Source organism: Cucumis melo, chromosome 5 (assembly GCF_025177605.1).
Source record: "Cucumis melo cultivar AY chromosome 5, USDA_Cmelo_AY_1.0, whole genome shotgun sequence".
Taxonomy (NCBI): Eukaryota; Viridiplantae; Streptophyta; class Magnoliopsida; order Cucurbitales; family Cucurbitaceae; genus Cucumis; species Cucumis melo.
The window spans coordinates 16652653-16666762 of record NC_066861.1 but is presented as its reverse complement, the minus strand read 5'-3'; the positions used below and the strand labels follow the sequence as shown (position 1 = coordinate 16666762).

At 30.7% G+C, this 14110-nt stretch overlaps 1 protein-coding gene across 2 annotated transcripts; it reads left to right on the top strand.

The window, feature by feature from the left end:
- The first annotated feature begins 301 nt into the window (after positions 1-301).
- On the top strand, positions 302-13785 carry LOC103485861 (transcription factor MYB90-like). 2 transcript variants are annotated; one of them, XM_008443587.3, is made up of 4 exons: positions 302-748; positions 8145-8267; positions 11254-11383; positions 13162-13785. In XM_008443587.3, the coding sequence occupies exons 2-4, from the start codon at positions 8168-8170 to the stop codon at positions 13601-13603; spliced, it is 672 nt and encodes a 223-aa protein (XP_008441809.2). In that variant the 5' UTR covers positions 302-748; positions 8145-8167; the 3' UTR covers positions 13604-13785. The 2 variants fall into 2 exon arrangements, 1 of the variants encoding a protein (XP_008441809.2); XR_007820904.1 differs by lacking the exons at positions 8145-8267; positions 11254-11383; positions 13162-13785 and adding an exon at positions 1423-1644.
- Positions 13786-14110: the final 325 nt, after the last annotated feature.

The window sequence follows — 14110 nt, the reverse complement described above, 5'->3', positions numbered from 1 at the left end:
TTAATCAATTAATGCATATTAAATGTAATTATAGAAACAGAAATTATAATTTATACAATTATTATTACAATAATATAATTAAGGAAATAACTATTTATTAAAATCGAAAATTATATATATTAATGGTTAATGATAAGGATAAAATAGTTTTAAAAAAAGTGATTTCCTATTTAAGTAAAAAAATATATAATTTAGGATACTTCCGAAATTTTGTAGCCAAATTAGGTCTTTCCTCTAAATCTTTCATAATAATTATATCCCACTTGTGCCCAAATTTCATGATTTCTCATCTCTTCTTTTCCCCTCACACGATTGCGTGCGATACCTACCCTCTCAAACGACGATTTCTCATCTCTTTTGTTGCCCTCTTATGATTGTCGTTCAATCGATGATGACCACACTTTCATCTTAGTTCATCGTCGTCTCTCTATTCGTCATCGTTGTCTCTATCCATCGTTTCTCTATTTGTCGTCTCTTTATTCATCGTCTCTCTGTTCGTTGTCTCTATTCTCTTCATCTCTACAAGGCAACTGACCGTCATCCATATGGGTTTCACTTAGTTTCTTCGTCTACCAGCTCGTCTCCCTACTGCTATTAGACACTTCAATCTAATGATTCGATGTTAGTCTTCTTCTTCCTTTTTAGGTTAGACACTTGAAGCTACATTGTTTTCATGCGTTTTACAAGTTTCATTTCATCGACCACTGCTCCTGAACGTCGATGAATCGATTTTGATCAATACTTCAAGGTATTTACCAGGTTTTTCATTCCTTTATGAGCCAATAGCTTAAAAACTTACCTAAAAATGATGATAGCACAAGATCTTTATATTTTTAAGGAAAATTCTTCCTGAAATATTTTTTTGATGGTTCTTCAAACTCTGTGCTTGGTGGTGCTGAAAGTTTTTCTTGGGTAAATTATACCAGTATTTTGGGTACCTGGAATCTAATTGTTATATACTTTTATCGTTCTATATGTGCTTAATTGCCCTATAAAATTTCAAAATTTGAAAATCAAGAATATGATAGGAGTATGTAATATGGAATCTCTTTCCATATGTTTATGAAGGTTGCATCTCATAATTTCCATATTAGGTGTGCTATGTGTGGGAGTGCTCTCCTTCAAAATCTTCATGCTTTGAGTGACATAAAATGTTTTTACCAAAAGTCAAATTTTGTGAATAATATGCTTGCAAACGGAAAAGTAATTTTATATCATGATCTGGAGGTATCTCAGCAACACTGTCAAGAATGTAGAACAGATATGAAAGTGATTTCTTTTCATACTTTCCAGTTAAGTTCTTATAATTGAAGTATTTTGCTAAAATTACTTATCCTTAGAAATATTAACAAAACTTGTCGTTATTAAAAAAGTACTGACAAGTTAGTTCAATTGCTGATAATTTTTCAAATCTTGATGTAGATATAACTTCAATCAAAACTGCTTGGTTGTTCAGTGGTTAGGAGACAATCCCAACAGTCTTGCATATGCTTAACATCGTCTTTTCTTCTTTAACTTTCTTCCCAATGTGCACGATATTTTCTTTCTCTACTTAATGTAAGAAGATATGAATGATTTCTATTGAAACATATATGTTATTGCTTTCTAATGCCGGTTTGGTTTGAATATATGACATTAAATTTATCTGATTTTTGTATTTCTCTAGTTACTCCCAATGGTTATTGACATAATTAGAGTATTTTTGGGAAATATTATTCTTAGAAAATATTATATTATCCTTATATATTCTTTCCTTTAATGTGTTTTAATATGGTTATATATATAGGGTTGTAATCTGTGATTATTATCGATGAATCATCAATGAAATAGTGATATTCCATACAATCTAACATGGTATCAGAGCTTTAGGTTTCTTTCTCATTGTTCGATCTCTGCCTCCGTCTATGACTAGTCATTGACGGAGGCAGACCCAGCAGACCAAAATGTAATCTCTCATTCTACTATTTGTTTCCACATTAAAAAAAAAACCCTTCCCCTTTCTTCTTCTTCGCCCGTGAACAAGCCTCCACTTTCTTCTCTTCTGTTCAGCTCTGACAACGACCCAGTCATTGTTGAACAGTCCGCCGTCTGCGAAGCTCCGCTCCCCGTCGCGTTTCGTTGCGGTGACTCCCTCTCCATCCGCCGTCCGCGAACCTCCGCCCATCGCATCTGAAGCCGAAATCTCTTTATTGTCTCAGTCGAAAAGTTTCGATCGTTGGCTTCTCCGTCACCTCCGAAGCCGAGCTTGAAACTCCGTCCACGAACGATCCCGACCACGCACAGTGATGTCCCCGCGTAGCTCAGATCACTGTTTTCGACAGCGATCAACAACAAAACTCCGTCGTTTTAGCTCTGTCCGTCGCCGCCGCCGCCTTCAACTTTGCAACTCTGTCGCATTCCCTCAGCGAAACTCATCCGTCATCCCTAAAAATCAATCCGTCGACCATCTGCATCAGCTCCGTCTACTCTCCGTGAAAACAACAAAACCCCCTTTCTCAGCCGCTCTTCGGTCTCCGTAAAATCTAGTCTCATGTTCTACTCTCCACCGCCCCATTCTCCGATCTCCGTTTGCTTCAAGACGAAGCTCTCTGTCCTCCGTTGTGATTCAGTTTGTAAAATTACTTACAAACTTCGTAGGTTCTTTTATAGATCTTTATATAAGGATCTATGTCTCCATCTCAGAAGTTCTTCCTTTCGTTCTTCGTGGGATCTGTCTCCCGCCTAGAAGTTCTTTGTGATTTTGTTCTTCGTGGGTTCCTGATTCTATCCTATATCTACTGATTTGCTTAGTAAGTTTTCCTAACAAACTCAAGTTTGTTATAATCTTTAGTTTGAGGGAGGGTATTGACATAATTAGAGTATTTTTGGGAAATATTATTCTTAGGAAATATTATATTATTCTTATATATTCTTTCCTTTAGTGTGTTTTAATATGGTTATATATAGGGTTGTAATCTGTGATTATTATCGATGAATCATCAATGAAATAGTGATATTCCATACAATTTAACAATGATTAATTAGTTCAATTTACTTTGTAGATTTAAATGTTATTAGATTGGGTTTGGACTAGTAAAAGAAGGTGTTGGAACTTAAGGTTGATCTGGTGCAATTTAAACCATTTCCTTTTTATCTTGATTAAGTGACAAGGAACACAGAGGAATCTTATTATGATGCTAGGTTATCAATATTTCAAGGTTCTCAACTATTTGGGTAAAAACATTAATGGCTTCCAGTGTAGTCCAAATTTTATATATTTTTCTTGCATATTTTTCTCTTTTAACTATATTTTGTTTTCCTCTTATTTTTTTGGGAACACGCAAGTCTAACTCTTGATACTCCTGGGGATCTTGCAATTAGTCTTGGCACAAGTGCCAAAATTCTTCACACTACCGACACTTGACTTAAAGCTTCGGAAAATTCTTGGAGAATTACTATTAATAGTTATGTCATTATCTCTTCATTAGTTACAGGACTAAAGGTCGAGATGCTAGGGATGTTGTGATCTTTGTTATATTGTCCTCCAAAGCTATATGAACGTTTATTAAAATGATGAACAACCTTTAAAACAAGTTTGGTCAAAAAAAGCTATGGAATCAGGTAAATTGTTATCATTAAAACGATCTTTATTGTACTGAATGTCTTCATCACTAACAAAGTGCAAGGCCACACCCTTGCTCCTCCTATTGTCATCACATAGGGTAAGTTCAAAAGTTCTTAAAGAACCAAACAGTTCATCCAGTTTCAATGTAGAAATATCATTTACCTCTTCAATGGTTATAACTTTCATGTTAAAACGTTGTGGTATGGAACGCAACATCTTCTGGACTTGTTTTGTTTCAGAAATCTAATGGAGAATAGTAACAAGTGCAGCAAAAATTCGAATAAAAAAAAAAATACTATAGATGTATCTAAACATTTTAGAAAATAACATGCAAAATCTACCCTAATTAAATGAAATTAGGGTTAGAAGAAAACTTTTCCTCATAGCTTCTTTATTCCTCGATAATCTTGTCATGAACTCGAACCAAGACCACCACTAGTGTTGACCTACTATTCTTTGGACTTAGAAACGGGTTGTGGGACCCGATTAGGTAAAGAAAATTGAGAGAGGAATGGAAATTGAAGGTGAAGTTTAAGGGTTGAGATTTTTTAGAGAAAAATAGTTTAAAAATTTGTAATTCAAAATTACTAAAAATGGCAAAGTTCTTTACAATTTGAAAAAGACCCTATTTATAAGGAGATTACATGAAAAAATACATGTAATTGTTCTTAAAATCTCAACACCTATCTTTCCACTAACCATTAGTTGAACTTAGTGGGTTCGGTGTCTATATCTCATGTAGCCATTTATTCCACTAAGTGTTAGTGGGATTATCCAACGAAATATTGTATTTTCCTACTAACTTAGTCCAAGGGCAATATGGTCATTTGACCATCTAAATAAAAGTCAAACTTTGATTTTTAAGTCAAAAGTTAACATTTGACTTTTTACCATTTTATCCATCTTGACTAATTTTGACCTCCCAAGCATGAATCTACATTCATTTTTCTGAAATTCAAATCACACTTGAATATGAGCCAGTCAAAATTTGACTTTTCAAAGTCTAAAGTCAACATTTTGACTTTTACAACTTTGATCATTTCCATCAATTCTGAGCTTCTGAATATGAATTCATATTCATATTTTTTAGATTTAAATCACATTTAAATATAAAGCTTTATCTAAAACTAATAATCGATTGTTATATAACATATATTCGTCCGTTTATCTCTCTTTACCTAATTCGAACAATTCAAATTATTAAATCATATTGTTCTAAGTTAATTTCATATGAGCTAGCAAGGGAATCTAATGGATCTATTGATCATGGACTCCAATCATCCGAGATTAACTAGTTAAACCCTTTTATACCGAGCTAATAAATATTTGTTAACTAACGGATCATTCCACTAAAGTCTCGTAGTTGCACTTCCCTCACTATATATATATTTGTGTCCATCTGATATAACCATGACCAGTAAGTTAATCTTTCATAGGTTATTCGTAATCTCAACTGGCTCAAAATATTATTTTACTCCCGAGACTACATCACCTAGCTTGTTCCTTAAGTCCCACAGATCCACTATTGAACAATTGGTTTTAGGTTCAATCTACAAACCGAATCCCTCTCGGGCCAATGAGAGGGTGGAGCCCCTTGTTCAAGACTTGGATTCAGTCCTTAAGAGAACAATCTATCTACTAACCCTATAGCCAGTCGAAGTTATTTTCGTATTGCTCTCTATGTCCCTAGCCATCCACTCGGTCTTACCCCCTAAAATGGGTGGCTTATTGGGCCAGCGCTGTTAAGTTGCCCCCATCTATGCAGATCTAAGGATAATTCCATTTGAATAAAAGTTTATAGTTAGTTTAGGATTAAGATTAAGTTACCTAGGTCGTCAATGATCGAAATAGTCAATTTTATATAGTCAACGGTGTTATAACTTAATAGTGACTATTTCATGGTTCTAGTCTTTATGTAAACCTTTTACATAGAATGCCCTAACTTTCATGTCTCTACATGAACAATTCAAGATCACATCATTTGTACTAATTACAAAGCAAGCCACATCCATAGTGTTCTTAGAATAAGGTGTCTAACCTTATTCATACACTATAGACCATTTGAGTTATATACTCGAACTTGATCCACTTTTATATCTCTATATAAAGTTCAAGTCTATGCTAGATAATTTCGGGATCTTCATTTATTGAGTTTAAGATTATAGCATTTAATTTTCACTAATAAGTCTTCAATAACCACTTTATTGAATAGAATATAATTTTAACTACAAACTACAAGTTTTAAGACATAAATTCCAACAAAATCTTTTCTCCAAAAGCAAATGATTTATTAACGACATTCAATACCCGTATGTTGTACTCTACTATCATCTCATTTTCTGTCCTTTTAAGAGATTCAAACTTGGACGTTAAAATTTGAAAATGAGATATCTTTACCTTAGACGTTCCTTCATATGCAACTTCCAAAATCCCCCAAGCCTCCTTGGTTGAGGAACATGTATTAATGAATTTAAAGGCATTATATTCTAATCTACACCATTGAAAATTGCATTTAGTGCACGAGAATTTTACAGAGAGGCTTCATCCAATGCACTAGACCAAGACAATTCTAATTTAGCCAAGACCTTACCATCAACATCAATTGTTTTGGGATGCTTTCATCCAATCACCACTGCCTTCCAAGTTTTACTGTCAATAGACTTTAGAAAAGCAATCATTATGGCCTTCCAATAAGCGTAATTTGATCCATGAAGCACTAGAGGTCTAGTAGTAAACCTACCTTCATAGATGATATCCATAACTTAACATATGAAACCACACACTAATACCAAATGACGCAATTAACCTGGTTTCTGAAGCTAATATTAAGGCTAATAATTGATGAAACAACAAGAGTAACTGAAAGTATAAATAATAATAGAACACAAAAGAGTTGATGACCTAATTCGTTGCCACAACATCTACATCTGGGGGTCTCTGACCCATAAGGAGAAATCATATATTGCCTTATGAAATAGTTCATGAGTTCAAGATTACTCTCAACTATATGAACATCAACATGATATAGAAGAATCAAACACATTGTCAAATCCAAGTTTTATAGATATAACTTCCTTGGATTGTTGTACTTTGATTCTGTCTCATGAATACTAGAGCATGCTCCCTCTAAATTAGATATCATAATGCAACATAGTCTGTCAGGCATTCCCTTGACTGTCTTTATTCTCTTAACTTCTGCTTTCTCAACACCTTTCCATGATAGAAGCAAGGTATCACATACCATGGATTCACCAAGTTCAGAGATACAACTCCTAAGATTCAACAAGGAATCCTCGAAGATCAAAAGCGCAGTTCAGTCAAGAAGTCACCTAAAAAAAGCAACATATTCTTGCATATAAAAACCCATAACAAGTCGCAAACCAACTCGAGAAAATCCAATCGAATCCAAACAACCAGAAGCACTAATCTTTCTGTTAAATAGGATAAAAAAAAATAATATAACTAATTAATTAAATAAATAAATAAAAGAAATGGAAGCAACCGAACATAACATATTGATTAACATTCAATGCATTCCAACGTTTACGAATAATTTTTGGCAATACCTATTATACATTTAATAAGTCATTCTAAGCCATGAAAATATACAAAAATTACCCCAATGTTTCTAAGACAATTCTTAAAACTCTTAGGGTAGCCTCATTCCATTATTGCTTCTAGAAAGGTACATTAAAAAAAATTTCTCGCTTTGATTTTCATCTTGCCTTTGTATTATTTCCTCAAAGCAATATTCTTGGATTTTGTAGCCCCCTGGAATATAACCCTTTCATTTCCTAAATTTCTATATTGCAAAATTTGTCTATTTGGTGTTTTTCATGGCTCACAAATTTTGGCATTACAACAATGTTAAGTGACACTATTTATCTTAATCGCTTCAGATTCAAGCCAAAAATTATTAGTTTCATGATTTATGTTCTTTCATGGTTCTTCTTTTATAATCTAATGAAAATTCACTCCGATGTAATTAGGGTGGATGTATATATTTTTATGGTAAAATTCGGTATGGACCCATTAGAATGAAAAAAGTTCTTGATGGAAATTATTTGAAACATTTTAAGTTGGAATTTTAGGAACTAAAAGATGAGTTTTTCTTTTTCTTTTTAGAAATTGGACATGAAAGTTTTTAATTATATTTTTCATTCTTTAATACATTGTTATAATTATTATTCAAATGATCAACATGTTTGTTTATTCATAATGCTTCCATCATCAAAAGTTGTTAAAGATAGAAAAAAAAAATTACACAAAAGTAGAAGTAATAATAATATGATTATTAAGAATAATTAATAATGGAAAAAATAGTTAAAAAGTGTTGTTATTTGTTTTTTTTGCTTACTTGAAAATGACTTAGCACGAACCCATACTCATGCTGCCTCATCAAAAACATGCATAGGGTTGGAGTGTCTTAGAAACATGGACCATTTTCCATTCTTATTTTTTTTCCACAATAATAACTCACTTTCTTCCCTTGATGACAATCTTTTTATATATATCTTCAACCCTTCAACCCAAAAATTAGGAGAGGAAAAAAAAAAAGGTTCAATGGGAGGCATTGCTTGGACTGAAGAAGAAGATTACTTACTCAAGAAATGCATTGAACAGTATGGAGAAGGGAAATGGCATCGTGTTCCTCAATTGGCTGGTTTGTTTCATTTTGCTCTTTCTACTTTTCATAATTGCTTTTTATTTATATCTATGTCTTTATAGTTTTCTATATAAACTCACTCATTTCCAAGTTTGATCCTAACCAGATAAACTGGTGACTTGATCATTTAAAAATTTTCTGAGTTTAGTTTGAGTTATAAATTACTTGTTACATGGTTTATGTTCATAGCATTCAAATTTTCAAACTTCTCTTGTGACTACCTATGTACTGTCGAAATATAAATCTTTTCATTGTTAACACATCCATATGTTAGCTAAATTGTGCTGACTTCTGCATCCCAATTTTACTATATCAATTACTATTGGAAATATTTTTCTATAGTTGTGTTCAGTTCTCACAGAAATCGCAAAAAGAAAATGAACAAATATTACTATTTCTTTCAAATTCAAAACTATAGGAGTATAAGTTTCATTCATATTCAAAGAAGATATCATGTTGAAATAATAGTTTGAAAAGGATGAATACGTAGATAGTTAAATGGATTTCCAAATAATGAATATCTCACACGATACTTTTCTTTTGAATGCGTTAATACAAAGCTAGAATATTGACGTGTTTACATTTATTACCACAAATTAAAAAAAAAAAAAAAAAAAAAAAAAAAAAAAAAAGGTGCAAAATGTTAGGTAAAGAAAAAATATAGATAGATTTTATAGCCATCTTATAAAAGTAATAATATAAAATCTTGATATACTTAAAACTACATCCATTTTTAGTATCTCATTCGAATAAAGATATTTTAATTTATATTCACATGTATTAGAAATGCAATATATATTTAACTATACAATGTTGTTAGACAAAGTGAAAAGCCAACCTTAGGTTAAAACCCCTCTCAAATATCAATTTCATTCTTTGTTAAAATATAGTACATAGTACGGATCAAGGTCATTACATGACAAATAAGATAAATGATTCTCTACAAAATTGATAATCTGAATAATTGAGTTAGAAATACTTCTCAATCCAACCTAGACGGACTCGTGAACAATCTACTTCAAAAGCTATCGATAAAACATTGGAATTGAGAGTTTCATAAATGTTATTGAATTTAGAAACAAGGGCAGATAATAGAGATGGTCCTCCACAAAAACAAAGATGCAATGATGCACATGTGTGTCATCTAGCTGTTATAGCTTTGAATGCTGCATGTGGTGTGTGTATAATTTTGCATCGTCTATTTTAGGCATTTCTTCAAACACTTTCATGAACTTGAGTTTGCATTTTGGTCACATTTAGGGAGCTAGCTATTTTGAGCTATGTTTATTTAGACCATATGTTTTGAACATATGGGGCTAATGATAGTACCAAAGAAGAAAAACGATGTCGTTTCTTAAATATAGTTGGTGGCACTGTTTTCCAAACCTCACCATCAACCATTATTAATGCTTACTTTTTAAATCAAGGGTTGGGTAGAGAAGATAAACTTCCGGTGAAGAATTGGGTAAGTTATAAATTTTGAAAGTTTTTCTTTCTTTTGTCCTTACTTTAGAATAATGTAATTAAACATTTTTTCAACTTTCAATTTGGATTGAACAAAATTCGATGCTTCACAAGCATGTTGTATAAAAGTTGTACATAAATTAGGTATAAAATATTACAAGAATGATTTGAGAGACAAATTAATTAGACGAATATATAGATTTACTATATATCTTTTAGGTTTAGATACTGCGTAGTTTCCACATTGTATTTTAGTTCATGTACTTTGGTAATGTGTGCACCTTTTAAGGTTGGCTTCTTAATATGGTTGCTTGATCGGTCCTTATCGATCTATTGTTCACTCTTAAGGCTATAGCCTCCTCGATATGGTTTATTTCAAGGATCAAATGTTTATAAGAGTTGGCCTCCAACTTTTTCATATGGTCAAAGATGGATATATCATGGATAATTATAATGAATAGCAATTTTTAAAATAATTATTAAGTATGTAGCAATATTTTTAAAAAATTGCAAATATAGCAAAGTCTATCGATGATAGACTTCTATCATTGATAGACTCTTATGGTTTATAAGTGATAGACCAACATTTGCTACATGGTCTATCAATAATATATTCCTATCATTGATAGATTTTGACAGATTTTGTTATATCTACAATTTTTTAAAATGTTGCTATATATTTCATTATTTTGAATATAATTGTTATATTTGCTAGTAATTATTTGGGAGAATGCAGTATGTTTGGATTTTTTGCATGAACCTATTCTAAATTATTATTCTTTTCTCTAATATTATATTCACCATAATAACACATTTAGATGTGTGGTAGATTAAAATTATATATACTTAAATGAATTACCATTTAATGGTGCCATCAATTAAAATATATATGTTGAAAAAGAGTAAGTTTTAGGATTGAATTGCATGTTTGGTATTTAAATTTTAAAACTTGGTCCATATAAACTTTTAAAAGTGTAAATTACTTAATTTGTTTATTAAGTTTTAAACTTTTAAATTTTGATACAATAAATTTATGAATTTCAATTTTACGTTAAAAGATAAATATGGAGTTGGCCTTTCCACATTTAAAAAAAAAAAATAGAGTTAATCAACAAAGAAAATTGAAAGTTTAAATTTTAATTGACAATAAAAGAGTATTCTATCTATTTTATAATTGTGAGTCTCTTTCTTGGACTCTTGACATTTCAACAACAACTAGATTAATTAATTCTTTTAAGAAAAATCTATACATCACAACGTAATTAGACATAAAATTCAAAGGTCTGTTAGACATTTTTAAAGTTCAATGATCCGTAGAATAGAATATTAAAAGTTTATAAACTAAATTTGTGATTTTGAATTTTTTTGTACTCATTTTAATATTTGGTTTGTGTGTGAGTTCAAAGAAATATCTATAAGGTGTAAGTAGTGCTTACAATTGACTTTAGTTGTTTTATTGTATAATTTTTAAGAACCGAAACCGAAGTTAATTAGTGTGATTTTGGGGATTATGAAAAAGGTTTAAACAGATGTAGAAAGAGTTGCAGACTAAGATGGTTGAATTATCTTCGTCCAAATATCAAAAGAGGAAGCTTTACACCACAAGAAGTTGACCTCATTCTCAACCTTCACAATCTCTTGGGCAACAGGCAAGTCTTTAATTTATCTTTATTTTCTGTTTGTTCTTTCTATTATGATCTCTTTATTTTATTTTATTTTGAACGTTATACTATTGAAAATTAGAATCACTAGATCTATATTCTTGTGTGAAAGTCGTCTGTGGTGGAATGTCATGCGAAAAAGTTGTCTGTATGTGAAAGTGGTGTGGCAGCCGATGAGTTTGGGTAGAGGAACGGGAAGAAAGAATGGGAAAAGGAAGAAGAACAGAAAGAAGGAGTGGGAGTGGGATCCATGGCCATACGTTGCCAATGGAAAAATTTGGGGAAGGCGAACAAGAAAGGGTTCTCATGAAATTGGGGAAAAGGAAATATCGAGAGAAAAAAAAAAAAGAGAGAAAATGGATAGAAAGAAAAATATTTAGTCATATGTATTTTTTGACATTTAAAAAATATCAATAAATAAAACTAAATAATCTTTTAATATCAATAAATAAAACTAAATAATCTTTTAAAAAATATAACAAAACAGTAAAATATTTATACTATATAGAATAATTTCGAAAACAGAAAAAACTCATGATTCCACAATAAAAAAATATAAAAAATGTCCCGTCACATGTAATATATTTGGTACAAACGTGCGTAATATATAGATTTGGTTCCAAATCTAAACGATTTACTTTTTCAATTCTATCGTTTAATTTGGTTACACAATCCTCCAAATCTAAACTATTTTTTTTTCAAAATTTGAACACAATCGTTAGATTTGGCTAAACGAATCTTTTCAAGATTCTTTTGCTACACGATCATTTATATTTATTTATACAATCGTTTATTTTTTCAAGATTCTTTGTACACGATCGTTTATATTTTTTGTACCAAATATATCACGCGTGATTTGGCTAAACGATTTTTTTAAACATTTTTTTATACACGATCGTTATTTTTAATTTGACGATCATTTAGATTTGCCTACCCAAATCTAAATGATGTTTTTTCAAGTCTCCACATTTTGAACAACCAAATAAAAGTTTGAAAAAAAAATAGATATTTTATATTTGATATACGATATTGAACCAAATAATAGTTTGAAAAAGAAAAAGAAAAAAAAAAGAGATGGAAAGAAATCGCAGCGAAGATGAGATAAAAGACGAAAGGACAAACCTATAATATTTAAAACATGTATAACTTAACGGATTTTGTTACACGGGTCATAAATATTGTACTGGTTAGTTATATTTATGAAAATTTCCTTAAAACAAACTAATTTTGACATTTTTAATTTGTCAAGTATTGAAAGAAATACCAAAATTATGCATTTTTCCATTTTTTGTTATTATTGACATTTTACTAGATAGATTTTATTAGAACTATCATGTATTTCAAAACAGCAGGTGTCAAGTATTGTCGGATTTTTAGAAGTGAGAAGTCTACTTTTGCATTAATTAGAGCTCTTTTTATCATTGTGCCATAATAATGTTTCACTTGTTATGGCTTCCTTTCCAATACACTATCATATCATATCAACAAAATAGTAAACTATGTAAGTATTATTGAAAAACTTTATCATTGGACTAAGTCTATCATGGATTAAGCTTTACTAATAGATTGTGTTACAAATGAGACAGAATTTTTCCGTTGATATATGAGTAGTCTGTCGCAATAAATTAATTAAATAGGACGTCTTAGACATTTTATATGAGCTGAATCTAGTTTAGCAAATTTTGAAATTTTGTTGCACTTATATATGTTATTAGTACCCATCTTTTCTTGTTGTTCAACTATTTCTTTTATTTTTGCCATGTTAGGTGGTCAATCATTGCAGGAAGATTACCAGGAAGAACAGCAAATGACATAAAGAACTATTGGAATTGTCATTTGAGCAAAAAGTTGAATGGTCAAGTAGTTGAGAAGTCAAATTCCGTAAAACAAGGATCCATTTTTGGGAAACCATCAAAGTGGAAACCACTTCAAGAAGAAAGCAGCAAATCGAAAGGGAAAGAATATGTTGATGACGATGATCAAAATAATAATGAAAGCCAAGGAATATTGGTAGAAAATAATCAGAATCAAAATACACCGATTGTTATTGAACAAAATAGTAGCATGAGTTTAGGAAACATGCAAATGGACTTATTCCAATTTGATCAACAAGTGCTCAAAGCAATGGAGGATGAAGATGGCTGCAATAAGAGGGAGCTTTGGGATGATTGGATCTCAGAGATGGATCTTTGGATTGATTCTTTGTGAGATTGAAGAAGGAAAATTTTTATATATTTTAGCTTTATATATTTCTCTTTCATGCATGCAACAACTGATCTATAGCATTTGAATACTAAAGTTTGCGTTTATATTATCATATGGAAGCATCAAATAAAACTTTGTTTCTCGTAACTATTAAGATAATTGAAAATGTTCTTTACTTTCCATAACTTCTTACCATATTTTCTCTCTTGTAGGTTTTTTATGCTTAATAGTATCTAAATTTTATTTTTATTTTGATATTTTATTTAATGCCTTGTTAGTACAATTATAAATTAAATTTTCAAATATTTTTAGTTGAAATTTTATTGTGTAAAATATTTTTAAAAAAATTAATTATACTACCTTTCTTAGTTTTATTTGTTTTTCTTTTAGTAATGGGAATGTTTTTATGTTTGTAACAATCAACTTTAAACCAATTTAATTACTCTTTTGTAAAATTTGAATGGGCAGGTTGATTTCTCAAAATTGTTATATATATATTAAGATAAAAAA

Coding starts and splice junctions, on each gene's coding strand:
- LOC103485861 (XM_008443587.3), top strand. CDS start 8,168: ATGGGAGGCATTGCTTGGACTGAAGAAGAAGATTACTTACTCAAGAAA. Junction 8,268..11,253: donor TCGTGTTCCTCAATTGGCTG/GTTTGTTTCATT, acceptor ATTATGAAAAAG/GTTTAAACAGATGTAGAAAG. Junction 11,384..13,161: donor CACAATCTCTTGGGCAACAG/GCAAGTCTTTAA, acceptor TTGCCATGTTAG/GTGGTCAATCATTGCAGGAA.